The sequence below is a fragment of the Podarcis muralis genome, chromosome 1 (assembly GCF_964188315.1).
Source record: "Podarcis muralis chromosome 1, rPodMur119.hap1.1, whole genome shotgun sequence".
In the NCBI taxonomy this organism is placed as follows: Eukaryota; Metazoa; Chordata; class Lepidosauria; order Squamata; family Lacertidae; genus Podarcis; species Podarcis muralis.
Window position 1 is genome coordinate 136452217 of NC_135655.1, and position 27866 is coordinate 136480082.

A 27866-nucleotide genomic window follows, 5' to 3' on the forward strand; every position below is an offset into this window, starting at 1 on the left:
GTTTACCTCTGCATACAGCTACTGTACCTGTCCCCGAAAGTATTATTTTACACCCTCCCTTCAGTGTTTCAGATTTGTAGAGGATTAACTTGGGAGTCAGCACCGTATTTTTCGCCCCATAGGACGCACCGGCCCATAAGGCGCACCTAGTTTTTTGGGGGTGAAATAAAGGAAAAAAAGTTTATTCCCCCCCCCCCCCCAGGCGCGGGGCTGGGGCGGGGGAAGCCCGAGCTTAACTGGACCCCAGCCCCCAGAACAGGCAGCTATCCGCAAGCCATGGGAGCCCAGTGCCGGGCTCCCACCGCTTGCAGAGAGCTGCGCGAAGCCTGGAGAGTCCGAGAGCGATGGCGAAGTTGCGCGCAGCTTCGCAATTGCTCTCGGAGCTTGCAGGGCTGGGGGTGGGGGAAGCTAGAGCTTCCCCCGACCTCTGCCCCCAGAACGGGTCCCAGAGCGATGGCGAAGTTGCGCACAGCTTCGCCATCGCTCTCAGAGCTTGCGGGGCTGGGGGGATAGCTTCCTGGAGAGCGAGAGGGGTCGGAGCTCCAGGCTTCAGCAAAGGCCTGCATTCGCCCCAAAGGATGCACACACATTTCCCCTTCATTTTTGGAGGGGAAAAAGTGCGTCCTATAGGGTGAAAAATACAGTAATTGGTGACCCTGTCACCTTCTTAGAGATTCTTATATTGTAATATTTTTTCACAAAAGCACCTTCAGTATAACAGGTGTTAGAGCAAGATTTTAGAGCAATACTCATTACTTTTTCATATGCTTGTATTCAGAAATCCCTGTATTTTGCAAGTTCTTGTTTTCTATATATATTTTTTTCAAGCAGACTTCCTGCTTCTGCATCTCCCCTTCCCTTCATTTTGTATCCTTAAATTTACAGAGCTTTAAGTGGGACGTGGGTGGCGCTGTGGGTTAAACCACAGAGCCTAGGACTTGCTGTTCAGAAGGTTGGTGGTTCGAATCCCAGGGACAGGGTGAGCTCCCGTTGCCCAGTCCCAGCTCCTGCCAACCTGGCAGTTCGAAAGCACGTCAAAGTGCAAGCAGATAAATAGGTACCGCTCTGGCGGGAGGATAAACGGCACCAGAAGTGGCTTAGTCCTGCTGGCCACATGACCCGGAAGCTGTATGCCTGCTCCCTTGGCCAATAAAGCGAGATGAGCGCCGCAACCCCAGAGTCGGTCACGACTGGACCTAATGGTCAGGGGTCCCTTTACATTTACCTTACTAAGTGAACTGGACCAAAAACTAGTTATCAAGATCAGTTACTCTTGTTTATCAGTGTTTATTTTCAAAACATTTAAGTTGTTAAGGAATGAACAAATCTGTGTTGAATGTAGAACAAAATACATCTGTCTTAGATTGCAAGCTGACACATACAATCTTCAAGCAAGAGGCACCCTGATTTTGTAATGCATAATACAAAGTTTTCTGAAATAAAAGGATAGCACTGGACCAATATACTTCCAAGCTGCCAAGATGATATTCTCTGCAGCACAGGAAAACCTGCAGTTTTCCTTTAGCAGCACCATAATTCCACAACATCCCACCCACCCATATACAAGAAAGCAGCCCTCCCAAGTCGCAACCTGATTTCATCGGTCAAGGGAACGCTTTTGAGCAGCTTCACAACATACGTTCCTCAGGAGATTAATCACCGCTCTGGGATCATCACTCTTCATGATAGCACTCCCAGACACAATCATATTTGCTCCAGCCTGCAAAGAGGAAAAAGCCAGTTATATTTTAAAAGAAGAACTTACTGCATGTTTATATTCATGAGATGATGTAAATGAAATACATTCTAGGGCTGTGCTCAAGACAAATTCGGCCTATTTGGAGGGATGTGTCAGGTTCAGGTAACCTTGGATTGCAACAAGTTGGACTGGATGGTTCAGAGTGAGCAATGGTTGTGGGGCACCAAGCAGGAAGCAAGCAGGATGGGAAAAACTGAAGCCCCCCCCCCCATCACAGCTGTAGAGCAGAGGGAGCACCACCTCGTCTCAGGAAAAGGTCTTCTTCCCTCACCCCTCTCCTGGCTATATGTTCAATTAGGATTTGAAAATGCTAATGAAACAAGCCCTGCCCCACATTGGGGTGGTTCCTATGTCAACCTGATGCCCCCCATGGGTCACGGTGACAGGCTGTGAGCAGCCCTAGTACATTCCAATAAGAAATTAAAAGCAACTTGTCAGATCTGCCATTCTAACTTTATATTCTCCTTGCTGCTCATCAGTAGAGAAAGGGCATTCAGAATTTCTCAAAGGTGCAAGAATATTCAACTATTCTGTTTCTGAAAGCTGCTAGTCTTACCTCTGCACATTTATGAATGGTATCTGGCCCTACACCACCATCCACTTCAATATCCAAGGAAGGAAACTGTGTTCTCAGCCAATGAACCTAGTTCACAGAAATAACATTATTACCAAGTCACAGGAGCTGTAATCTCTGGTCTCCCTCCATGTGTGCAAAAACTAGGCATCAATCCTTAGTATAACAGCACTCTACTATGAAAACATTCAAAACATTTTCCATAATCCTACCATATTCACAGCTGCTGTACTCAAAATAATAAATGTCCAAATCTACCTTTGGCATCATATCTTCCATGAACTTCTGTCCACCAAATCCAGGTTCCACAGTCATAACTAAGGCCATGTCTATCTGATTGGCCCATGGTGCTAAATATTCTACTGTAGTTCCTGGCTTGATAGCCAAACCAACCTATAGAAACACAATAGATTATTATATATTAACTGAACCTACATCTTGGATTAGCAGTAAATCACTTTTACAAAAGAAAGCTATGACATGATTCCCACTAACTCAACAGTGATCATTTCCTCCTGGGCAAAGGAGATCAGTACCCAGTGTTGTCTTCATAAGTTCATTTTTCTGCCATATCTGCATATGAATAAAAGTTGTTTCCGTGCGCTGCTCTGGTTCGCCAGAAGCGGCTGAGTCATGCTGGCCACATGACCCGGAAGCTGTCTGAGGACAAACGCTGGCTCCCTCGGCCAATAAAGCGAGATGAGCGCCACAACCCGAGTCGGTCACGACTGGACCTAATGGTCAGGGGTCCCTTTACCTTTTAAGCTCTTCAAAACCTAATGTAAGCATTGATTTTACATTTCCAGTGATTAAATAGTATCTTGCGATCTCTTTCCAAATATACAATGCCTCTTTCCAAATATATAATTCAGTTAAAATTGTGCCACCATTACCACACAGTGATGATGAGAGCATTATAAAATTCTTAAACTGTATGGACATTTGAAGAGAAATGTGCTTGCTGTTTTCCAGGTGTATAGTTTAGATTATACTTGAGTGCACTCAACTCAAGTATAATCTAAATTAGATTGTCAAGAAACACAGGCAGTTGCCGAATTGCACATGCCCTTAAGAAATTAGCTGCAGTCTACTACCTAAGGCAGGAGTTCCTAAACTGCGTGTTGCATGAACTCTGAGCCTGCTACAAGAAAAACAGATAATTAAATGTTCTTACTAGCCCAAGTGTATAGCCATGGAAGAGACTTCACTCTGTCTATGTGTGGCTCACTGCTCTGCCAAGCCTCCTTCCAATCAGACTTGGCTGGGATCAGCTAGTTCTGCATCAGCTATGGAGCACTCAAGCACTCCCAATTAAAAAATTAGAATTGGCTATCTGGAATTGGTGGTTGCCTGCAACATTTACCGTATTTTTTGCACCATAGGGCGCACCCAGTTTTTTTGGGGGGAAATAAAGGGGGAAAAATTATTTCCCCCCCAGGCGCAGGGCTGGGGCGGGGGAAGCTCGAGCTTCCCCTGACCCCAGCCCCCAAACAGGCAGCTCTCTGCAAGCTGTGGGAGCGCTCCCGCTGCTTGCGGAGAGGTCCGCGAAGCCTGGACACGCTGAGCTGAGCGTGCACAGGCTTCAGCATGCAGGCAAGTCTCCGCAAGCAACGGGAGCGCTCCCGCTGCTTGCGGAGAGGTCCGCGAAGCCTGGACGCGCTGAGCTGAGCGCGTGCAGGCTTCAGCATGCAGGCAAGTCTCCGCAAGCAGCGGGAGCCCAGCGCTGGGCTCCCGCTGCTTGCGGAGAGGTGTGCGAAGCCTGGAGAGTGTGAGGGGTCAGTGCGCACCGACCCCTCTCACTCTCCAGGCTTCAGCGAAAGCCTGCATTCGCACCATAGGACGCACACACATTTCCCCTTCATTTTTGGAGGGGAAAAAGTGCGTCCTATGGTGCAAAAAATACGGTATACATGAATGAATGGTCTCAGCTTTGTCTCCTTCCAAATTAGAAGAAATGCCCCAAACAATGCCTCAAATAAGCAGAAGATGCATGCTCTGTTGAGGGCATTTTTTTTTTTTTCAAAAAAGGGGCTGCAAAAACAAAAAACCAACCAAACACACTAAAAGGGGTTGGGTGTTTTTTGTTTAAGAGTAAAGTATGCTCGCAGCTGTAATTCAGACAAAGTGCTTCATCTTTCAGTGGTTTAAGGAAACGCTTACAAAGTAGCCCCAGAAGCCGTTAAACTGTTTAGCGCACCAAACTTCTCACCTTCATCCCATTTTCTCTTATGTCCTTAATGAGTGCCCCTGGATTGTTGGTAGCTTCTATGTGAAAGGTATATTGATTGGCACCTGCTACAGCCATAGGCTTCACCCACTGTTCTGGCTTAGCAACCATCATATGCATATCTAGAAAGAACCAAGTAGATCAGAAACATGAAAACAGCACATTTACTGAATCGCTACCTCAAGCATGCTCTCATAATTTATACAGCAAAACACGTGCACTTAAACTGCACTCAAATCTTGTTGGAAGCCACAGTGTATGGCTACCTAGAGAGATGCCTCACTTTCTATAACTTCTTGGAGTTGGAAGCAGCAGAAACCACCTATGGTCCCTCCTCTCAAAATGTAGGCTTTTCAGTGGCCAGCTCTCAATGATTTGTTTAAAAGTCCAACAATGCAGGGGCAAAGAACAAGCATTCTTTAGAGCATTTTGTGCCGGGTTCTGTTCCTGGCATGTCTGTGAAGTGTATATAAGCGGGCCCCACCAGATCCAAAACACGGTAATAGTGCATCAATTGGACGTGCCTAAAATGGTTGCTACCTGTATATGTAGGCTAAGAGCACTTTAAAAAATATTTATTTCTATTCCTTGTGTGTTGCAGAATATGTCAGTGTGATGCCAGAGTGTTTAATGTTCTGGCTAAAAGAAATTACTAAAGTGCACTGATTCTACAAATCTCATCACATTTGTTGGCTGTTTTTGTTTCAAAATACCACAGAATCATTAGCAGGAAAATTATTATCAAATAGGTACCGCTCCGACGGGACGGTAAACGGCGTTTCCGTGCGCTTCTCTGGTTCGCCAGAAGCGGCTTAGTCATGCTGGCCACATGACCCGGAAGCTGTATGCCGGCTCCCTCACCCAATAAAGTGAGATGAGCTGCAACCCCGGAGTCGGCCACGACTGGACCTAATGGTCGGGGGTCCCTTTACCTTTAATGTAATTCATGGGAGACATGTTAGCTGAAGCCTTCTAGTACATGATAAAGTGCCAATGCTGGCTGCTAAGAAGGTAAAATGAAACTCCAGTTTTGCTTCTGAGAATCTTGAGGCAGACATTCAAACATTTTAAAAAAACAAATGCCTTACCGAAGAAGGGCTGCTGACCCAGCTGCTTCCGAAGGCTTTCTACAACAGGGTGGCCAAAAGTGATGTTTGGTACAAAATGCCTACCCAATTGGGGGGGGGGGGGGGAAATAAGAAAGAAAATTTATTTTAAGGTTTTGAAAAAATAGTTCTATTTAGTTCTATACTACTATAAGTGTCAGTCAATTTTAGAATGGAAATTGCTTTCAGCTTTGATTTTATACTGCTATTGAGAAATCTTAAACGCCCCACAATTCAGTACAGGTGACTTGCAGCTTACATACATTTAACTTCCTATCCCTCTTTCTTGAGGATTCTTGAGGGATTTATACAGACCGTCTAGAGAATTGCAGACTACATACACACCAACACACCTCTCAAACTTCAATAGGGTTTGCATATTTATCTGCACCCTGAAGCATGTTTATACAACAAAAGAACAGAACCAGGCCAGTACGATTTCTTTTAGCGTGCGCACACACCACCCTGATGCTGCTTATTTGAAGAGGGTTACATTGTAGCCCTAGTCTACTTCTCGCAGACAACCCCACAGGGATGCCCCACCCATGAGGAAAAGTGAGTCAATGGCCTCAGGGTCCACCGGGGCAGCAGGTCCCAGTGTTGACATTTCTCCCCACACCCTTGTTTCTGATGCAGATCTTCCTTGGCCCCTTCTTTCCTTATGTAGTAAGTGGAGTGCCATTTTGGGATCTACCTTGGGTGCCAACATGCTTTGGGCTAGTGCAGGGGTCTGCAACCCGCGGCTCCGGAGCCGCATGTGGCTCTTTTACACCTTTGCCGCGGCTCCGGGGCGGATACTAGCGAGGGGAGGAGGCGCATTGTGCGCCCCGACACTCCCCACTGTGGCGGGTGCTGTACTGGCTGTGACGTCGCATGGGGGCGGTGCGTGCGTTAGTCACGCACCGTCCCGACATCACCTTCCCGCCCGCCCACCCGCTACATTGTAAGGGCCATGTACGCTGGTCACTGCATTGAAAGGGGGCATGTACGCTGGTCACTGTTTTGAAGGGGAGTGAAGAACACACTCACACAAAAAGGTAACTTGTTAATTTAATGTTTATTTCTATGAGGAGGAGTAATTCTGAGGGGTCAAACAAAGAAATAATAAAAAAAAGTGACAAAAAAGTTATTTTTATAATGACGAGTTTTGCAGCTCCCAGTTTTTTTTCTTCGGAAACGGGTCCAAGTGGCTCTTTTTGTCTTAAAGGTTGCAGACCCCTGGGCTAGTGAGTGAAAAAGGTTTATGCACATAGGTTATTCCATGTACTGGGAACCCTACACAACCCACTCTCATTTTCCACTGGACCTGCAGATATTAGAGGAGACTAGGAGCATGATCCTGATCAACCGTACACTGAATGAACAGATAAAAGTGAAGACAGAATGCATGACTCTTGCACTGCATTTTCAGATACAATTATGTTTTAGAATACGGTATGTTGCAGAAAACTTGTTGTTTTGCTCCAGATGTATGCATGAAGAAATGCATTTGCTGAAACAGGTTCCTTGCCAATAAAACTTGCACAAATTTTGTTGTGGCTGCTAGAGGAAACCACATTGTAGGTGTACATTCTGAAGTAGTAGTTTCTTTAAAAGCAACAAGAGACGAACATGCACAGTGCCTGCAAATTGTCAACCAAGCCGTAACGCAAAATACAATCTTTTCCCTCACTCCAATATAGTTATACCAAACTTTACTCAGTAAAGTTCTGTGGACTGTATTATGGGTAATGAAATTTGCCTTTTACCGGAATGGCAATTCAAAACATTGCTGAAGTGCAAAAGACAACTGATGTGCATTTGCTGAGAAGTAGCATTTCTAGCCACAAGATGCCACTCTACCTATGAGATGCCCAGTTATGCCATTAAAAATAAAGTGCATTGGATAGTGAGAAAATGTATTATGCCCACATGCTGTATTCCATTTTAGTTCTACAGCTAGCATATAGCTAATAACTAAAAGCACATTTAAAGATTTTGTATACTTAATATATAATTTTAAAGAAAAATGCTACACAAGTCACCACTTCTTTTACACTTAACTAATATAACCAAGAATGTTCCCAGTCCTGCAAGGAAGAAGGGAAGGAGCAAATATGTATGTGGTGCTTCCACTTAACAATTTATTTATTTGGTGCATGCATGCAGATTTTATGCAGCATTCACACAACATTTTCATCAAAATGCTATCCTATATGATTTTTCCATTTAATGTGGATTAACTAAATTAAATCCTTAAATAAGAGACACGGGGGAATGATTAATGGACTTCAATGTCTGTACACTAATGCGCAAAGCATGGGAAATAAACAAGATGAGCTTGAGCTCCTGGTACAGCAAACTAAATATGACATAATAGGAATCACTGAAACCTGGTGGGATAAATCCCACGATTGGAATGTAATAATGGAGGGATACAATCTATTTCAAAGAAACAGACCAGACAAGAAAGGAGGAGGAGTGGCGTTATATGTCAGGGATGTGTATACCTGTGAAGAGATCCAAGATTTAGAACCTCAAAGCCAAAGTGAGAGCATTTGGGTCAAAATTAAAGGAGAGAAGAATAACAGTGACCTCATTGTGGGAGTTTACTATAGATCCCCAAGCCAAACGGAGGACATAGATGATGCCTTCCTGGAACAGATGGCCAAGCATGCAAAAGGAAGGGAGATAGTAGTAATGGGGGACTTCAATTACCCGGATATTTGTTGGATGTCAAACTCAGCCAAGAGCATAAGGTCAAACAGATTCCTCACTGGCCTTGCAGACAACTTCATTGTCCAGAAAGTGGGAGAAGCAACAAGAGGAACAGCCATTTTAGATCTGGTCCTAACCAATGTTGATGACCTGGTTAGTGGGGTAGAAGTGGAAGGATCATTAGGCGCGAGTGATCATGCACTTCTGAAGTTTACTATACAGCGGAAAGGAGCAGCCAAGCATACTAGGACTCAATTTCTCGACTTTAAGAAAGCCGACTTCATAAAGCTTAGGGAAGTGCTGGGTGAGATCCCATGGACAGTAATACTAAAAGGAAAGGGAGTTCAAGATGGCTGGGAGTTTGTTAAGAGGGAGATAGTAAAAGCACAACTTCAGGCAATACCAATGAGACGGAAACATGGAAGGTGCCTAAAGAAGCCAGGGTGGCTATCTAAAGAACTTTTAACTGAGTTAAGATTAAAAAAGGATGTGTACAAAAAATGGAAAAGGGGGGAAACCACCAAAGAGGAATTCAAACAAATAGCCAGCACGTGTAGACACAAAGTCAGAAAAGCTAAAGCACAAAATGAACTCAGGCTTGCTAGAGAGGTTAAAAGCAACAAAAAAGGCTTTTATGGGTATGTTCGTAGCAAAAGGAAGAACAAAGAAACCGTGGGGTCACTCAGAGGAGAAGATGGTGAAATGCAAACAGGGGACACAGAAAGGGCTGAACTCCTCAATGCCTTCTTTGCCTCAGTCTTCTCCGATAAAGAAAACAATGCCCGACCTGAAGAATTTGGAGCAAATGATTCAGCAGAGGAAACACAGCCCAGAATAACTAAGGAGATAGTACAAGAATACTTGGCTAGTCTAGATGTATTCAAGTCTCCAGGGCCAGATGAACTGCATCCAAGAGTATTAAAAGAACTGGCAGATGTGATCTCAGAACCACTGGCAGTCATCTTTGAGAATTCCTGGAGAACAGGCGAAGTCCCGGCAGACTGGAGGAGGGCAAATGTTGTCCCTATTTTCAAAAAGGGGAAAAGAGAGGACCCAAATAATTACCGCCCAGTCAGTCTGACATCAATACCAGGGAAGATTCTGGAGCAGATCATTAAGCAAACAGTCTGTGAGCACCTAGAAAGGAATGCTGTGATCACCAATAGTCAGCATGGATTTCTGAAAAATAAGTCATGTCAGACTAACCTGATCTCGTTTTTTGACAGAATTACAAGCCTGGTAGATGAAGGGAACGCAGTGGATGTAGTCTACCTTGATTTCAGCAAGGCATTTGACAAGGTGCCCCATGATATTCTTGTAAAGAAGCTGGTAAAATGCGGTCTTGACTATGCTACCACTCAGTGGATTTGTAACTGGCTGACTGACCGAACCCAAAGGGTGCTCATCAATGGTTCCTCTTCATCCTGGAGAAGAGTGACTAGTGGGGTGCCACAGGGTTCTGTCTTGGGCCCGGTCTTATTCAACATCTTTATCAGCGACTTGGATGATGGACTCAAGGGCATCCTGATCAAATTTGCAGATGACACCAAACTGGGAGGGGTGGCTAACACCCCAGAGGACAGGATCACACTTCAAAACGACCTTGACAGATTAGAGAACTGGGCCAAAACAAACAAGATGAATTTTAACAGGGAGAAATGTAAAGTATTGCACTTGGGCAAAAAAAATGAGAGGCACAAATACAAGATGGGTGACACCTGGCTTGAGAGCAGTACATGTGAAAAGGATCTAGGAGTCTTGGTTGACCACAAACTTGACATGAGCCAACAGTGTGACGCGGCAGCTAAAAAAGCCAATGCAATTCTGGGCCTCATCAATAGGAGTATAGCATCTAGATCAAGGGAAGTAATAGTGCCACTGTATTCTGCTCTGGTCAGACCTCACCTGGAGTACTGTGTCCAGTTCTGGGCACCACAGTTCAAGAAGGACACTGACAAACTGGAACGTGTCCAGAGGAGGGCAACCAAAATGGTCAAAGGCCTGGAAATGATGCCTTATGAGGAACGGCTAAGGGAGCTGGGCATGTTTAGCCTGGAGAAGAGGAGGTTAAGGGGTGATATGATAGCCATGTTCAAATATATAAAAGGATGTCACATAGAGGAGGGAGAAAGGCTGTTTTCTGCTGCTCCAGAGAAGCGGACACGGAGCAATGGATCCAAACTACGAGAAAGAAGATTCCACCTAAACATTAGGAAGAACTTCCTGACAGTAAGAGCTGTTCAACAGTGGAATTTGCTGCCAAGGAGTGTGGTGGAGTCTCCTTCTTTGGAGGTCTTTAAGCAGAGGCTTGACAACCATATGTCAGGAGTGCTCTGATGGTGTTTCCTGCTTGGCAGGGGGTTGGACTCGATGGCCCTTGTGGTCTCTTCCAACTCTATGATTCTATGATTCTATGATTCTAACCATTTCCACAGAAAATCAAAGAACTTTATTAAAAGCTCTATGGAAACAGCAAATTGAAATTAATCAGGGATTAATGTAAAATTAGGGACGCGGGTGGCACTGTGAGTTAAACCACAGAGCCTAGGACTTGCCGATCAGAAGGTCGGCGGTTCCAATCCCCACGATGGGGTGAGCTCCTGTAGTTCGGTCCCTGCTCCTGCCAACCTAGCAGTTTGAAAGCACGTCAAAGTGCAAGCGGGAAGGTAAATGGCGTTTCCGTGTGCTGCTCTGGTCACATGCTGGCCACATGACCGGCTCCCTACCTTCCTATTTATCTACTCACACTTTGACGTGCTTTCTATGCACAATAAATCTTGCTTGTGTCTAACTTGCCACAAGATTTCAGACAAGACTTGCTCCATTTCACCAAACCCAACAAACGCTCACTAGGGGAGACAGATTTGATAATTTGACAACACTAATCGATTAGGTTGATAAAATCAGATTAATAAATAGATTGGAATGGATTAATAGATAAATATGTCAGATTATTAGATAGATTGTATTAGACTGAGTAGAGTAGATTAACAGGTGGGTTGATTAATGACATTAAATAGATAAAGCCAGAAAGCTAGATTAGATGGACAGATTAGATGATCCAGGTAGATAAAAGGGACGCAGGTGGCGCTGTGGGTTAAACCACAGAGCCTAGGACTTGCCAATCAGAAGGTCGGCAGTTTGAATCCCCGCCATGGGGTGAGCTCCCGTTGCTCGGTCCCTGCTCCTGCCAACCTAGCAGTTCGAAAGCATGCTAAAAAGTGCAAGTAGATAAATAGGTACCGCTCCGGCGGGAAGGTAAACGGCGTTTCCGTGCGCTGCTCTGGTTTGCCAGATGTGGCTTAGTCATGCTGGCCACATGATCTGGAAGCTGTACTCCGGCTCCCACGGCCAATAAAGTGAGATGAGCGCCGCAACCCCTAATGGTCCTAATGGTCAGGGGTCCCCTTTATCTTTTTAGATAGATCCAAATAATCAGATTAATGGATTAGATCAGACTGGGTAGATTAATATATAGGTTGGTTGATTATTAAAAAAAATGATTAGCTGATTATATTAAATCGGTTGATTCTATTAAATACCAGATAGATAAACAAAATCAGATTAGATGGATTGGATTAGATTTGGGGGGGGGAGTAAAAAAAATAGTCCAGCAGCACTTTAGAGACCAACTAAGTTGTTCTGGGTATAAGCTTTCACATCTCAAGTGTGCGTGCACACAAAAGTTTATGCCCAGAACAACTTAGTTGGTCTCTAAGGTGCTATTGGACTTTTTTTTTTTTTCCTTTCAATTTCGACTGCATCAGACCAACCAACACGGCTACCTACCTGAATCTGGATTAGATTGAATGGAGTAGATTATGAGCAGATTGACTATATTAGATTTGCTAGACTGGAGTGCGCATAGTACTCTCTTAATAGGTACTGTATGTCTTAACCAGCCTAAGAAAAAATTAAATCTACAGGACTGCCGCGGGGCGGGGGGGGGGGTCACCAGGGACGCCCCGCCTTTTAACCGGAAGCGCGGGCTGCGCGCGCCCCCGCCGTGTCCCCCCTCTTTCGCCTCCGGGGCGGCCTCCCCTTCGCGGCCCGCGGCGCAGTTACCCGTCCATTACATCCAGGTGCAGGTAGTCGGCTCCGCAATCCACCATCCGGCCGCACTCGGCGCCCAGGGCCGCCAGGTCGCTGTTGAGGATGGACGGGCCGACGCGGCAGCCGGACGCCATGGCGAAGGGGCGGGAGAGCCTCGTCGCGAGGCTTCCGCCCGCCCTCCTGGCCTGGCCGGAAACGAAGGCGCCGGGCGGAAGCGCACGCCTGATGGGAAATGTAGTCCGCGAGCCCCGCCTCGGCTTCTGGGTGAGCGTCGCTCGCGCCCGGCCAGCCTCGGAAACCTCCCCGGAAGCCACGCCTCTACTATTCTTTCCCCCGCTCATCTTTCCCTCAGCTCTGCAGACGGGGTGGAACTACGCATCCCACAAGGCCCCGCGCGCGCCACGTGCCTGCGAATGGATAACCGCTAATGGGACGAAATGTTTCTTAAGAAGGACAATCAATCGATCAATCAATCCACCTCGGGGGCGGGGCTGGTTGCCGGTGCTCCGGATTGGCCTCTGAGGAGCTGCGCGCGTCGAAGCCAGCCGACCAGCCACTCAGCTCCCGCCTTCCAGTCACCTCATGGTGGGCGGAATTCTATTGGCTGGCTTGGAGGGGGAGGGCGATCAGCCAATCGCATGTAAGCGCGCAATCGTTCCCTTCCAATCGAAAGGCCTCCGTTTGGTAGGCGGGGTCCTAATTAGCTGTGGCCTGAAGCGCCGCGTTTGGGCACCGGCGCTCCCTCCAGGTGCGCGGAGCAGCCTAGCTGTGCTCGGGGGGCTTTATCTACTATTATTTGTTAATTTTGTAATGCAGCTGTGATAAGAATTTTAAAGTCTTCGCTATATAATAAATGTTCCTAACCAAGCACGTACATAGATCAGCACAGCAAGACCGACCTGGAACCATTTTGAATCCCAAACTGAGCAAATGTTTTCTCTGCAAGGTCAAAATGGAAAAGGCTCCCCATTGTCTTTTCCTTCACAAATCCTGTCTTAAGGGTGTGTCTGTGTTTGAATAGGGTGTGAGCCTATTTATCACTACAAAAAATCGCCAGGCTCCCCAGGCAATCCAATCAAGTAACCTGCCAGACAGGAGATAAACAAGGATAGGAGAAAAAACAACATTCAAATGTTCTGTTTTAGACCGCCTTTTTGTGATGTAGGTGTGATGTATCTGAGGGGTTTTAGGTTACACCCCTTCTGTGATGTATGTATGATGTTTCTGGGGGTGGTCTTGATCTATAGGGTGGCAATTTCAAAAGTCTTTATAAGGCCTTGCACACTATTTTTCTGGGTTCCTCGTCTCTCCTGCGGGTGAGGGGAGCACCCTGTTGCAACAGATCAATAAAAATCAGGCTTACTAGCTGCTTTGCTTCTCAGTATTCTCTGGTTGGCCTCTGTTATTCTCTCCTACCAATAGGGAACCTATGTAAGGACTCTATATAGGCTCTTGGATACCCCATAAGGGGAAAAGGGCAGATTTTTGTTTACAACACCGCCCACCACCGGAAGATCACCGGGTGAAACACAAAATACGTAATAAAACAAAAACAAGAATACAAACTCATACGCCCCCAACATTTAAAAGGCCATGGAATGTTAATGTTTTTCCTTCATGGAGGTGGAAAGTGAGCCTCTTTGAGGAGAGCATTCCACAAATGGGAAGCTACCGCAGAAAAGGCTCCCCTCTGGACCTTATGGGGGGAGCACAGGAAGAAGGGCCTCATGACCGGCGGCAGCTTTAATCTGAAATGGGGATCACTGCCCCCTGGGCACAGCCAATAAGATGGGGTGAAGCAGCAAGAGGCAGCGCCCCACTGTTTCCACTGGAATGACCCCCTGCCTCATGCTGGGTTTCTGCAAGACAGGGGAGCCTTCCAACACATGGTGATGGCACTCGTCTTCACCACCCCTGGGGCAGAGAAGGTGAGCAGCAAGGCCTTGTGGAATGCCCTCACCTCTCGAGGGGGGGGGGGTCTTCCAGCAGCAGCAGAAGTGGCAGAGAGAACACGGGTCGGGGGTTGCAAGGGAGACATATTTCTGCCCCTGCCTGCCTTGTAAGCACAATGTCTGCTCCATGTTATGCCACCGAAGTGACTTCAATCCGATGTTTTCATAGAATCGTAGAGTTAGGATGGATCCCAAGGATCATCTAGTCCAACCCCCTGCAATGCAGGAATCTCAACTAAAGCATCCTTGACGGATGGCCATCCAACCTCTGCTTAAAAACCTCCCAAGGAAGGAGAGTCCCCAACCTCCTGAGTGAGTCTGTACCACTGTCAAACAGCTCTTGCTGTCAGAAATTTCTTCCTGATGTTTAGTCGGAATCTCCTTTCTTGTCCTTTGGAGCCATTGGTTCGGGTCCTAGCCTAAGGGGGAAATGGCATTTGTACAGATGATACTTGTTTGCTTCTTATCGACTGTAGCATCCCAAGCAGCAGACATTGGGGGAGGGGGGAAGACTTGGAATTGGCTTGTTTATGCCTAATATAGAGACTCAATCCCTGTCTGACCTTCCAGTAAACGAGACTAGATTATTGTTTCAGGTAAATCCTTGCCTTCCAAGCTTGTTCAGTTGAGCAACGTTACATTGCTGTGCGAGTTACTCCACTCACCCATTTATCTTACTAGTAGCGCACTGGCACAGGCGACAGCATGCTAAGTGGGCACACAAAGTTGTTGATACATGGCAAGTGGCATATATTTTTTCCTGGATTATTTTCCCATCTGTTTGTTAAAGTCTAATTTCATAGATCTGGACTGGAAGATGTACAACTGCACAAAGCCTGTCAGCCAGGTGTGCTTGTTCACTGTGGGTCAACAAACTTGGCTTTGTGCCATCCTGGGACTATAAAAATGGAGGGTGCAGGGGAAAGGGGTATCAAGCACATAGCAGATCACAGTACGTTTGGTGTGATGCATCATAAATTGTGAAGGTCTGTATAGTCATTTATACTGAAACAGAAAACATGCAATAACTCCCTCCAAAAATGATTCACAAAATAATTTCATAACCATGGCAACATTTCTCTTGATAGATCAAGCCATAGTTGCTAATGGAATTATTATACTTACTTCTGTGGACTACCTTTTTCTTCTAAGGAGCTCAAGGTGGTGTACATGGTTCTCTTCCTCCACATTTCATCCTCACAACAACCCTGTGAGGTAGTTTAGTCTAAGATGGCCCAGGGTCTCCCAGTGAACTTCATGGGTGAATGGGGATTGGAACCCAGGTCACCCAGGTCCTAGCCCAACACTGTAATTGTTACACCACATTGGCTCCTGTTAACAAGTGGTATGAATATTGAAAACACCAACTCTGAAAAATATACCATTATGAACAGAAATGTCTTCAAACAAAAATATTTGTAGAGAACTTTTATTATTTATTCATATTCAAACATTAGACTACTGTAATCTTTCATAAACATAATTCAGACATCTTTATGCTTCATCTTTGGTCATTTGGCACACATTGCAGATCTAGAACATTTCAGCTCTGTATCCTTACATCCCATAGTTTAAAATGATTCTATCTTCTCAGTGGGCTTCATTTTTCTGGTTAACATTAAAAATTCATTTTAACTGGGTACGAATTCCTAATTTCATGGTTGGCTTCATGGTTTGTATAAAATATTTTAATAAAAGTATCTCGATTTCAAATATTCTCCCTTAATATCTAACATGGCAAGATAGCCCTTCCTTCACTTCCATATGTAACATTTGTCAATAACCATTCTCCTGACTGCCCTGAGATCATTTACTAACAGTATACTAACAGTATAATCTGGTGTTATTAAAAGGAGTCGACTTTCCTTTCCCTTTATATTTTTACATATCTCTTTGGCAATGCAAGTGTCAAAATACATTGTATTAAAGCTTAACAATTTTAATGAATATTTACAGGGAACGCCCTGTTTTAAAAATTTGGAGGGAAACAGCTTACTTGTTCTTATAACACTAGTGGAATTCTGATTTTTATGCCAATTTTTCCTTTGCTAAAATATATTGGCAAAATTCTCTAGAAATTAAAACCATTTCAAGTCTCAACAGCTTTTCTTTAAAATCTTGCAGCAGCATTCTTAAAAATACATCCCTTGACATTCTTATACATATAGATGTACACATAAACACACATACAAGTATTTTTGACATTCAGCACAGCTACGATCACATATAGAAAACACAATTGTAAAACAATGATCACACTGAAGATTTCCAATACAGTAATGCTCCCTTTGTATAAAACTGGACTGGGACTGGGCACTGCTTGAAAAGCTATGAGGAGGCACATGTTGAAGAGGAAATTTACAGTAAACTTCATGGCTGTAATCTCATAACTTGGTATGACAGTCTTTTAGAAAGGGGGACTTTGTGATTCGTAACAATATCAATGACAGCAAGTTAATGTAAAAAGTTGAAACAACCAAACTTTACTGAACACTGACAGACAGTTGTTTTTTTACAACACAGATCATTTTTTGAACACTACGTATACATAAGGCCTCTAACACTAAGGAAGCAGCATAGTTTTTCTTCACAGCAGAATATACTTGTCACTTATCAATATACTGGAAAAAGCACAACGTCTGTTAAGAGCACATCTGTATGCACCTTTAGTCAGTACAGTGTGCCTAATAGGACATAGATATACACTTGAAAAACAGGCGTGCTCAGGATTTCAATAAACTGCTTAAGCAGCAGCCTTGCTGAACCACAAGACTGATGTTATTTTAAAGTCACTAATGTAATTTTAAAATTGCAACTTAAAAAAGACAGAAATGAAAACAAGAACATCACAATAGGGATATTTACGAGTTCTCATTATGGCTTGCTAAAATGTATTCAATACCGTACAACTGGTAATGATGAAGATACTAAGTTTTATGAGAACTGGCTTTTATATAGTGAATCACAGTATTTTCTATTCTTAAAACTATGATCAGGTGAAATACTTATTGCACATACAGATAAATACTCCCTTTACCTAAATTAGTATGTCATTACTGAAAACATTTCCCTAAAAATCTTTGTAAAATACAGGTATATGCTTGTTGTCTGCATTGTCATCTCCATATTGTAGTCACATAATGTGCACTAATAAATGAATAAATTTAACCATAAAGAAATCCTCAGTGGACCAGAAATTATAGGTTTGAAATATCAATTAATGTTTTTTTAATTAAAATATTTCATTTGTAGTTCAGAAAATGTTTTCCACACATGGGATGGAATCTAACAAAGTGTGAGGGACCTCCCTTTCCTCCTCTCCCCTCTGCAAATACTTGTTCACCAGAAATCCAGAGCAGATTGATTCATGGGGAAGGAGAGGAATGAGGAGTCCCAACGCATAAGCAGGAGTCACTTGTGCAAAGCCACCCATGATTTCCAAAGGAAAAGCAAATCCAACATACAGTACTTCTACTGCAGGGCAGACTGTACCACTGCTCTGATGTCACAACAAGAAAAAGTAGTAGAACCTATTTCACAGGGCAGTGCTCTCTCTATTCAGAATTAAGTCCTATTGAATTGAGTGCTGCTTACTCCCAAATAAGTTGGGGTAGGATTGCAGCCTCAGCTTGCTAAAAGGTCCATACACTTTGTTATTTGTTTTTACATTACAGTTCTTATAATGCATGTAGAATAAAATAACTCTGTTGACCATGATCATGCTCTTAAAAACGTGTTCCCTGATTAGGAGGGGTACAAGCTGGGGAACAGAGTGCTGCTTCCTGAACTTTCCCATTCAAATCTCATTGAATCCAATGAGGAAGCCACCCTATGAATAGATCAAATTATCACTTTAATTAATAACATGTAAAAAGTGACACACAAATTCTCTGTGAAAAAAGGCTTGGTACAGAGGCTTGGTTTGGTTTAAAGTGACAGGAGTGATGCAGCGCTTTTTTCCTGCATAGTTTCAGAAACCATTCTCAGCTATTTATGAAATATATATAATTTAAGCTTAGCCTTCTGGAAAGGTATTTTGGTAACCATACATATGGCTGGCACAATAAATCCATGTTAGAAACCTGTAAACAAATTAATTTACATCAACTTAATGACATCAGAAAATGTTATTCCCCTACTTGAAAATTAATGCTTACATTCATTCTTTCATTCATTGAGTCTAGATTGCAAATCATCCATGATTTTAGATGAATAAGCTTCAAAGAGAGGTATAATTCAATACATTTCACACTGAGAATCACAGATACCTGCAGATTCATATAAGTGTATGTGAAAATAAATCTTCACTTCACACTCCCAGTGTGCAAAAATACTTGTTACATACATATCAACTCCTGTTTTTTTAAGTAGATTATATCAATGGAAATACAGATGCAACTATAAGTGTAGCAGAAAGATGCATACACTTTCCTGCTGTTTTTATATTCAGGTTGTTTAAACATTCAAAGCAGGATATTTAGTATAATTTACAGAACACTTCCTACAGTGTTTCACAACTCTGTATAGCAGTATCATTTTTTCCATTCCGTATTGTCCACATTTAGTTTTCAAGAGAGTGAAAAGAGTTTATATTTCAGATAGTGTAAGTGTAAACAAGGAACAGAGATCACCCAAAATATTCCTGTGAACTTTGTTTGGTGGTTAATATTCTGATGTTAACCGGTATTAATAATACCATCATAAAGCATTCTGCAGTTCTATCGCTAGTAATTATGTCTCTGATGAGTATACTGTGTGTGTGTGTGTGTGTGTGTGTGTGTGTGTGTGTGTGTATATCTTCTGAAATTACAAAAATAAACTTTAGATTTAGATTACTATATTAAGGTGGAGAACCTCCAAAAATATAGTTCTCTATTTCTGCCTGGCATTTGTTATGTAACTTATAGAAGCTAAAGAGTGCAAAAGACGTTGTGAATCAGTTCTGTGCCTAGGAAGGTTCCAGTGATAATCTCTTGCTCTATTTTATGGTGTGCCCTGAGTCCACCTAGATCTGTCCAAAGCTGCAGCTTATTTTCTAAGATATATTGGCCCAATTTTACCAATAGGATACTAGATGTGTTCCACATGTTCATAAAGTGCTCCTTTACATACCTCTAGAAGAATAGGAAGACCAGAGGAAGATCTCTCATTCCTCTGGTGTACTACCTGCTGCTTCCCAAGTCAAACATGAGACTCATCCAGGTCAATATCAGTCTGTCCCACCTCAACCTGCGTGTAGCTGAACTGGCTGGAAAGTAGGGGGTTCTCTGTCCCATTGTCTTCACTAATGTGAAGGACAGTGTCTTCATGCTGCAGTAAGCTGGTGGTTTCAAGGCCTGCAAAATCATCAGTGTCAGAAAGTTCTGTGGGTGGAGGGGTACTGTGAGCTGGTGCTGGCTTTTGCTCCACATTCTCGTCCTTTTTTTTATCCTCAGCAGAAGCCGTCACATTCTGAAATGAAGAAAGGTTATTGCAGATAAACATTACCCTGCAACTATCCTTAAAACGGTCAAATTCCAATGGCTGCAATCCAACCCCCAGCCGCCCTCGTGGGTGGCAAGGCTGCACACACATCTGAAACCCTGCCACTTATGTTGCTGGCCAGGGTGAAAAGTGGGGCAGGCATATTGTGAGCTGACTCGGCAATAAGAGCTGGACCAGTCTTGATGCCATTGCTTGATGGCAGCAAGGACAGCTCAACCCCTCTCTGCACCTGGCATGCCCTGGTTTGGGGCTGCCACTTTGGGGGTCCTGCCACATTCAGTGAGCAAAACAGGTCACTCCATGCTGGAAGAGTGATGCTGGTGCCAACGGACCTTGACACCTCAAATTTCAGTGGGGCCCTGTGCAATGCCAAAATCCAGTATCCTGCTCCGCCTCTCACTTTCCATTGGACTTCATAGCTGTGGTGCCTGATGAGGCAGCCCAGGAGCACTGTGCCTGGTGCAACAGTACTGTGTTGATATTTTGCGCTTTGTGTCCTGGACTGTATGGATTTCTGTGGGATTATTAGACATTTTGTAGGCACTGTAATGTCACTTTTGTAAGTCGTTTTAGAAATACAAGAGACTGGGGAATTAACATTTGAGAGATTCCCATGCATTACTGTAACTAGATAAATAATAAAATATATATTTATGGAAATATATTCAAATATGTGCACAAAGAGAGGAAAGGCATAAGGGAACAGAAAAAACAGAAGACTATCTTAGGATACAATGAGAAAATAAATAGCAAACGTATGCAGAGTAGGGGTAGGCAAATATGTCAATCTCAGTTTCTCCCAGTTTATAATTTTTCCAGTATGATGTTCAGTTTTCCATATTTCTATATCAGTTTGCATTTTTTTTTTAAAGTCCTCATGAAAATTTGCCAGCATCTTTGTGCCAATTTCTCCTCCTACATACATTTATATGAAATTTTGCCTAATATACACATTTTTGCAAAGCAGTTTCCCCTAAGCTAATGCATTTATGTATTGTCCAGTCACAAATATGCATTTATATGCACACTTCGCCATTGTATATGCATTTTTGTACAAATACACATTATTTGGCTGGAGAATTGAATTGCAAGATTCAGGTAGTGTGAATTTCAAAGGACAGCCGTGTTTCAGTTTGCATAGTATTTCAGAAAATGTAAATTTGGTAAGTAAGCCTTTAAATGCAAATTGAATCAAATTTTCCACCATCCCTAACGGGAACAGAAGAATAAACTGTGACAAGCAAGCAAACACACTTTCCCCAGTAGATTACCTGACTGGAGGAGACTTGACTATGGAGATCTGCCACAGTAACAGCAGGTGAGGGAGGCAGAGTGGATCTGTTTGCAGCTTCCTGCTTGCTCCCGTCTGAAGGGCTGCTCTTTTTGCTGCTTTGCTGCTGGGCTGCAATTGGTGCTGGATCCGGCTTTGATGTCAATGCCTCGGATTTAGCTTCAGTGAAGGTTACAGATCGTTTTTGATCAACTGCAGAATTAGACCATAAGCAGCAGTGGATGTACCACCACACGCATTTGAAAATGAATTCTGGAACCATTTCATGGCCTGAATGCCTACCTTCTGCCTAGGGATGGATGAACCAGACTGACCTGTCCTGGTTCCATAAATGGATGTCTTATGGATATGCTTTATCCCACCCTGTTCCAGATGAGATTTTTTAAAGGGTATTTCCAGGGAAATCCTTTAAAAAAAAAAACCTGAATAAAAACACTCACGAAAAGACACATGAAAATGAGGAGTGCTTACAAGGTGAACTGAAAGATTATTCTCCAGGTGGCGCAACAGGAGATAGATTAGATGATAGATAGATAGATAGATAGATAGATAGATAGACAGACAGACAGACAGACAGACAAACGATAGATAGATAGATGATAGATAGATAGATAGATAGATAGATAGATAGATATAGATAGATGATAGATAGATGATAGATAGATAGATGATAGATAGATAGATGATAGATAGATAGATAGATGATAGATAGATAGATAGATAGATGATAGATAGAGATAGATATATAAATATATAGCTATATATTTATATATCTCTATCTATCTCTATCTCTATCTCTATCTCTATCTCTATGTCTGGCTGTCTATCTATTAGTATAGTGCCTTTAAGGAAATTATGTGCAGTTGCTTCTTGCACCATTTAAAAAGTGTTTTGACTTGGTACAGCAGAGGTACTGCACTTTGAAGCTGGTCAACACAACTTTAGTGTTAAGAAAAGAGAAAGAGCAATCCCTCAGTTCCCCTCAATACAACGATTAAACTGGCCATTGGAAAAGTTCGTCAATCTGCAGACTAAACCACAATTCTGAGACTTGCCCTATGGAATGAATGAGGTGGTGTTCACACCAAAATCTAGCCTGAATTGAAATCCTCTGACATGCCTATTTCCAGCCCCTTGTTTTCAATCAGTAAATCAATCAATTTATTTTTATGTCATCTTTTCATGGAACAGGCCAAGGTGGCTCACAACAAATCAAAATAAAATAATACATAATTTGATAATCAGTACAGTAGCACACAGGAAAAAACATCATCATGCTTTGTTCCTGCTCCAGAATGAAAATCCCCAATACAGATAAAAAAACCCCCAATAAATACAGATAGGAAACAATAAATTAGCATCCGGATCCTAAACAAGTTTATTGCAAGTAATTATACAATCTATGTTAATAGAGATAACTTTCACAATAGGAGGAGGAACTTAGGTTACAACTGACCCCCACTTAAATTGCAGAGAATTTCCCTGCCTTTCCTTCAAAGTGTATCACCGAACCACAACATGAATGGAGAGAAATAGTTGGCCAACACTGCCCACCTTTAGATGGCAGTTTGGGATAATGAAATGGGAATTTCAAGATGGCGAACGGCATTTAGTCAGCGTGAGTGCGAGCTCCCTGATTTATCTTTTAAGATTGTTTTAATGAGTATAGAAACCTATTAACTTTTAACTTTAGTTTTTAGTTTTTTAGTTTTAGTTTTAAATTAGTAAGTAGGAGGACGCCTCTTTCTATCGGGGAGACAACCATTGACCTTGAAACTGGGGCGGCTGCATGAAGAGAGAAATGACTAAGCAATTATACAGCCCTGCTTGTGGGAGAGGAACTGGGAAACGTACCAGAGATTCCAGAGATTTAGACGACACAGAGGAACTGAGATGCCTGCCTCTTGCTAAACAAACAAAAATTAGTGAATCTGAAAGTACAAAGGATATTTTTAATATTCCGGTTTCAAACTCTTTCACACTGCTAGCAGAGATGAATGACGAGGAAACCATTGTGAAAGAACCTTTTGATAACCTGCCTACTAAACCTTCAAGCAATAATAATACTGGTATCCACTCGAATGACTGCACTAGAGCCTGTGAAAGCTGCATTGATGAGATACTATTTGAACACTCGACTACTAGACCTAGTTGCTAAAACGGTGGACTATATCTTTAAATACATAAAAGACATCCGAGGATCCTTGGAGAAGATTATTTCGCTTATATCCCTAACAGGTAAAGACAGTTCCCCTGATGTACCACCTGAGATGAAGCCCATACAAATGCCCAGAGCACCCGTTTTACCTCATACCTCCTGTATAATTCCTCAAGCTGCTGGCAATCAGAAAAGTGAGCAAAGTGAGCAAAATAAAAAGGAACAACACTTTGCACCTCCTCACAAACTGCTGCTGCAAGCTACCAAAATCTGCCTAACAGTTTGCCCCTTTAGAGGCAAGGTGATAAACTGGCATTATAAGAGTGATATAAGGAGACACCTAGTGGAGCTTCTGAGGGTAATCCCTAGCTCTATTGACCTGAAGCATACTGACCATATTAGCAGCAGACCTCAGAGGCAGAGAGTGCTGCTCTCCTTTAAAACCAAAAAGCTCCCTGCACTTATTATGTCCTCAAGAAGCCTTCTATTTAACTATGGAATCCTTGCTACAAGAGTCTTTACCAATACCAAGATCTGCCCCCTCTTACCAAACTGCTTGTTCAAAAAGAAAGCAGACAAGTCGGAGGGTCCGCCAATTGCCACGACCCCAACTCCCCTGGCTGCAGATCTAATCAGCTGGATTGACGCCCCCCTGCCTCCACTGACAAAGGCTATACATCTGGAGAATTCTACGGAGCGTGAGTTACTTCTATCCTTCTCCCAATTGCCAAAACTGGAGCGAACAGAGATAACGGACAGATTGGACGAGCTGCTACTCTGTCTCCGTAACTCAGAAGATCATGCTCATGTAAATAAGATGAATTCCTCACCAATTGTAGATCAGTCTACACAAGCCCAAGTGGTACCTGTTTTAACGACCTTTGATCTGCAACCTGGCTGTACACGGCCTCGGGATGTCAAGCCCGGGCAGGATACAGTGGAAGATTCGACAACCCTCTGGTCAAACTTGGAAGCTGTGGCAAGACTGAATGCTCTTTTGGAGGCAAACCGAAAAGGATGCCTTCCACCTGCCTTACACTGCATGTTCCCTACAGCAACCGCAGATCCAAAAGGCCCACCCCCCTCAATCTTAGAGCATACTTTAAATGCAGAGTCTATGGACCTGTCGTTAAGTGATACTCCCGTGCACCAGAATCCATCCCTGCAGCTACCAATAATTAAGCCACAATCCATGGCTGCTGCTGCGGTAAGTGGTGCTCGGAAATTGCCTGGTAAGCAAGCTACAATTACTTCCTTCTTCCAGCCTATTGCCCCCCCCCCCCTCGCCGCATGCATTCCCAGGTGGATTCTGCCGTGCTGGTTCCGCAAGGCCCAGCATGACTCGAAGGGGTGACCAGGAGATTACTTACTTTCTTATCCTGGAATGTAGCTGGCATTAAACCTAAGCTGATGGATCCATCCTTTGTCGCCTACATAAAAGGCAGTCATATTCTTTTGCTGCAAGAGACCTGGGCTTGTGAGGGCTTCTCCTTATCAGGGTATAAGGGCTTCTACCTGAATGCACAACAGAATTCACTATCACCTGGTAGACCACAAGGTGGGTTGGCTACCTTAGTTTCTTTGGCCTTAAATCTGCAGGTGGAACAAATCGACATCCAGTCGTCATCCATGCTGGGTGTAAAGCTACAAACAGCGGAGGAAGTGTTCGTGGTGATTAATGTTTATTTGCACCCAACCTATAAGAAAAACCTGGTGGACCAAAGATGGAGGGGAATTCAACTGACTCTTGAAACTCTCCTAGAGAAATATCCTGAAGCCACCTTCCTAGTTGCAGGAGATTTCAACGGCCGATTGTCTCACTCTGATAAATCATTATTTGCTAAATATAATAAATATCCCTCACTACCCATTTTAACCTCAGACCTTTTACCCAGGAACTTTAAAGACAGTGTTGCTACAGACGCAGGTTTTAAATGTAGACAAACTTTGGTGGCTCTTAATTTTCACCTTCTAAACGGAGCTCTCAGTTCTGATTACCCTGCCGAATTTACTTTCTGGTCAGGCTCCCGAGCCTCTACCATAGACTTTATTTGGACATCAGTAGACCTAATTCCCAAAATTTCCAACTTTAGGGTGGTAACGAGGCTGGAAAGTGACCATTTTCCATTAGAACTCTCTCTGACCCTGGATGGAGAATTGGCTACCTATTCCTGTGTGCCTATTACAAATAACCAGCTTCAGATGAGGCCCACTGCCCTAAAATGGACCGACAATATGGCTCAACGGATAAATGAACTCCTTTGGTCTGACCAACTGCAAGAGACAAGGAACTCCCTTATCCAGGCAGTTGAGCCACTGCCAATATTTGACAATTTAGTAGAACTGCTAAAACCTTCGTTGGCTAAGACCCCGGTAATGAATAGTAACCATTTCTCTCATAAAAAGTGGTTTGACGAGGAATGTAGACACTTCAAGAACAACCTATATAATGAATTCTTGGCATATAGGGCATCAAATGACCCCGCACCTAGCAGTCACCTTATGAACCTCAAGAGAAGGTATAAAGCACTATTAAAGGAAAAGAAGCTTGCGGCAGAAAGAAATGATTGAAAGAACCTTCTAAAAGCTGCAGAAAATAGAAATCCCTCCTCCTTTTGGCACCAAATTTATCAATACCTGGGTAGACCGTTGTCAAGGATAGAACCTCAAATTTCAGCTGACACCTGGGAAAGCTTCTTCTCTGATATATATGCAGCTCACGCTGCCAGCGGAGGAAGGTTAGATTTGGCCCCCTTGCCTGAGTGGGATCCTGTTACCTGCTCTGAAGTGGAAACACTTATAGGCCAATTTGAGGCGGGCAAGGCACCCGGAGACGATCTTATTTCCATAGATGTTATTAAAGCCAATAAGGATTGGTGGTGTCCACCCCTAGCAGCTCTTTTTACTTATATAAACAAAACAGCACAATTTCCTCCAAGCTGGAACTCTGCACTGATTGTGTTAATTCACAAGAAAGGGCCGCGCACAGACCCGGCCAATTTTAGACCAATTAGCCTGCTAAATGTTATCGGGAAGATGTATTCAAGATTTCTACTTAACAAATTAACGACCTGGATGGAAAGCAACAATATCATCGCAGAGGAACAGGCGGGTTTCCACCCCGGAAGATCAACAACAGACCAAATCTTAATCCTAAATCACTTGGCCACCAAGTACGCTGGCAGTGGCCTAAAAGCCCTCCACGTTGCCTTTATAGACTTTAAGCAGGCCTTTGATCTAATTCCCAGGAACCAGCTATGGACAAAATTGGCAACGACATCTATTGACCGCCGCCTTCTCCTGCTGATTATTAATTTGCATACAAATACCCTCCTGAGGATTAGGCTAGATAGTAAGGGGCTAGTCTCCAATCCGGTTGCCACCACTAGGGGGGTAAGACAGGGCTGTTTGCTTGCCCCTGCTCTGTTTAATTTCTATATTAATTCGCTAGTGGTGCATATGGCAAATGCTGATTTCCATCCACCAAAACTGGCAGGACGAGCCTTGAATGTCCTACTGTATGCGGACGATGCCGCCCTATTAGCTACCTCCCCCATCGGATTAAGGAGGATGCTTCGAGCTCTTCATGAATATGAGACCCAACACGAGCTCCAACTAAATTATGCCAAGACCAAAATAATGGTCTTTGCTGCTCGACTGAAACCTAATTTATGGTCAATTAATGGTATCCCTTTAGAGCAGGTCAGCTGCTTCAAATACCTGGGTCAGGTTGTAAGATCAAATAGGTCCTTCTTGGCGCACAGAGAATACATAGCCTCAAACGCATCCAAAGCAGCCTTGGTGATTAGAACCCTGTACTCCAAGAAATAGGCACAAACTGTCAAAGTTGCCTTGCGACTCTTTAAAATGAAAGTCCTCCCTCTTTTGCTGGTGGGCATTGCCTTGGGCTCACGTAGGGACTTTGAAAAATTGGAATCTATCCAAACCCAATTCCTCAGGGCCATACTCAGGATCCCCCCCTCCGTGGCAGGCGCGATCATGAGATTGGAAACCGGTTGTCAAGCCTTTAGGTATGTGGCCCTGAAAGCGAAGTTATGGCTATGGCTCAAGCTCTGTTTCAGACCGGTGGGTTTGGCCCCCTTGATTCTGAGGGATAACTTTAAATCTCCATGGGAAGGGGAGATAGTGGAGGAAGTGCAGAAGTGCGGGTTGTCCTCCCTTTATATAGAGTCCATGACGTATAGCCACGCAAAGGCGGTGATCGCTCAAAGATTAAGGGATATTGCCAGACAGGAGGACATAGCCCGTGTGAAACCTGGGTTGTTTCTGGGGGAGCAGTTGTATCGGGCTGCTCCAGCTCGCTACCTGGCGGATATCCACTACGTGGAATACCGCAGACTATTTACTGCGGCTAGGCTGAATGTTCTTGACTCGGCGGTTCTGAAGGGAAGATATGGAGGAGTCCCATATGACCAGAGATTATGCCACTGTGCATTGGGTGAGGTAGAATCCACAGAGCACATTTTACTGAGCTGTCCCATCTACAACGATTTAAGACAGTATCTTATAACTCCATACTTACCCCAGCTCAGTTCCCGACAAAG

General features: G+C 43.7%; 2 protein-coding genes across 6 annotated transcripts in view; both read right to left on the minus strand.

The window, feature by feature from the left end:
- Positions 1-1271: 1271 nt before the first annotated feature.
- RPE (ribulose-5-phosphate-3-epimerase) lies at positions 1272-12819 on the minus strand. Of its 5 annotated transcripts, none has more exons than XM_028704897.2 (6): positions 12429-12812; positions 5649-5728; positions 4543-4682; positions 2592-2726; positions 2316-2402; positions 1272-1720 (listed from the first exon to the last, which is right to left on the minus strand). In XM_028704897.2, exons 1-6 carry the CDS (start codon positions 12755-12757, stop codon positions 1598-1600), a joined length of 894 nt encoding a protein of 297 aa, XP_028560730.2. In that variant the 5' UTR covers positions 12758-12812; the 3' UTR covers positions 1272-1597. The 5 variants fall into 5 exon arrangements, with proteins under 5 accessions (XP_028560730.2, XP_028560741.1, XP_028560746.1 ...); XM_028704908.2 differs by having other exon boundaries at positions 12440-12795; XM_028704913.2 differs by lacking the exon at positions 12429-12812 and adding an exon at positions 12153-12313.
- A 2962-nt stretch (positions 12820-15781) lies between these two features.
- UNC80 (unc-80 subunit of NALCN channel complex) overlaps positions 15782-27866 on the minus strand; it is a 170247-nt gene continuing 158162 nt past the window's right edge. The window contains 2 exon segments of the mRNA XM_077919672.1: positions 15782-19819; positions 21124-21335. Of these exon segments, the coding sequence (XP_077775798.1) occupies positions 19550-19819; positions 21124-21335 (482 nt within the window). The 3' untranslated portion in view covers positions 15782-19549.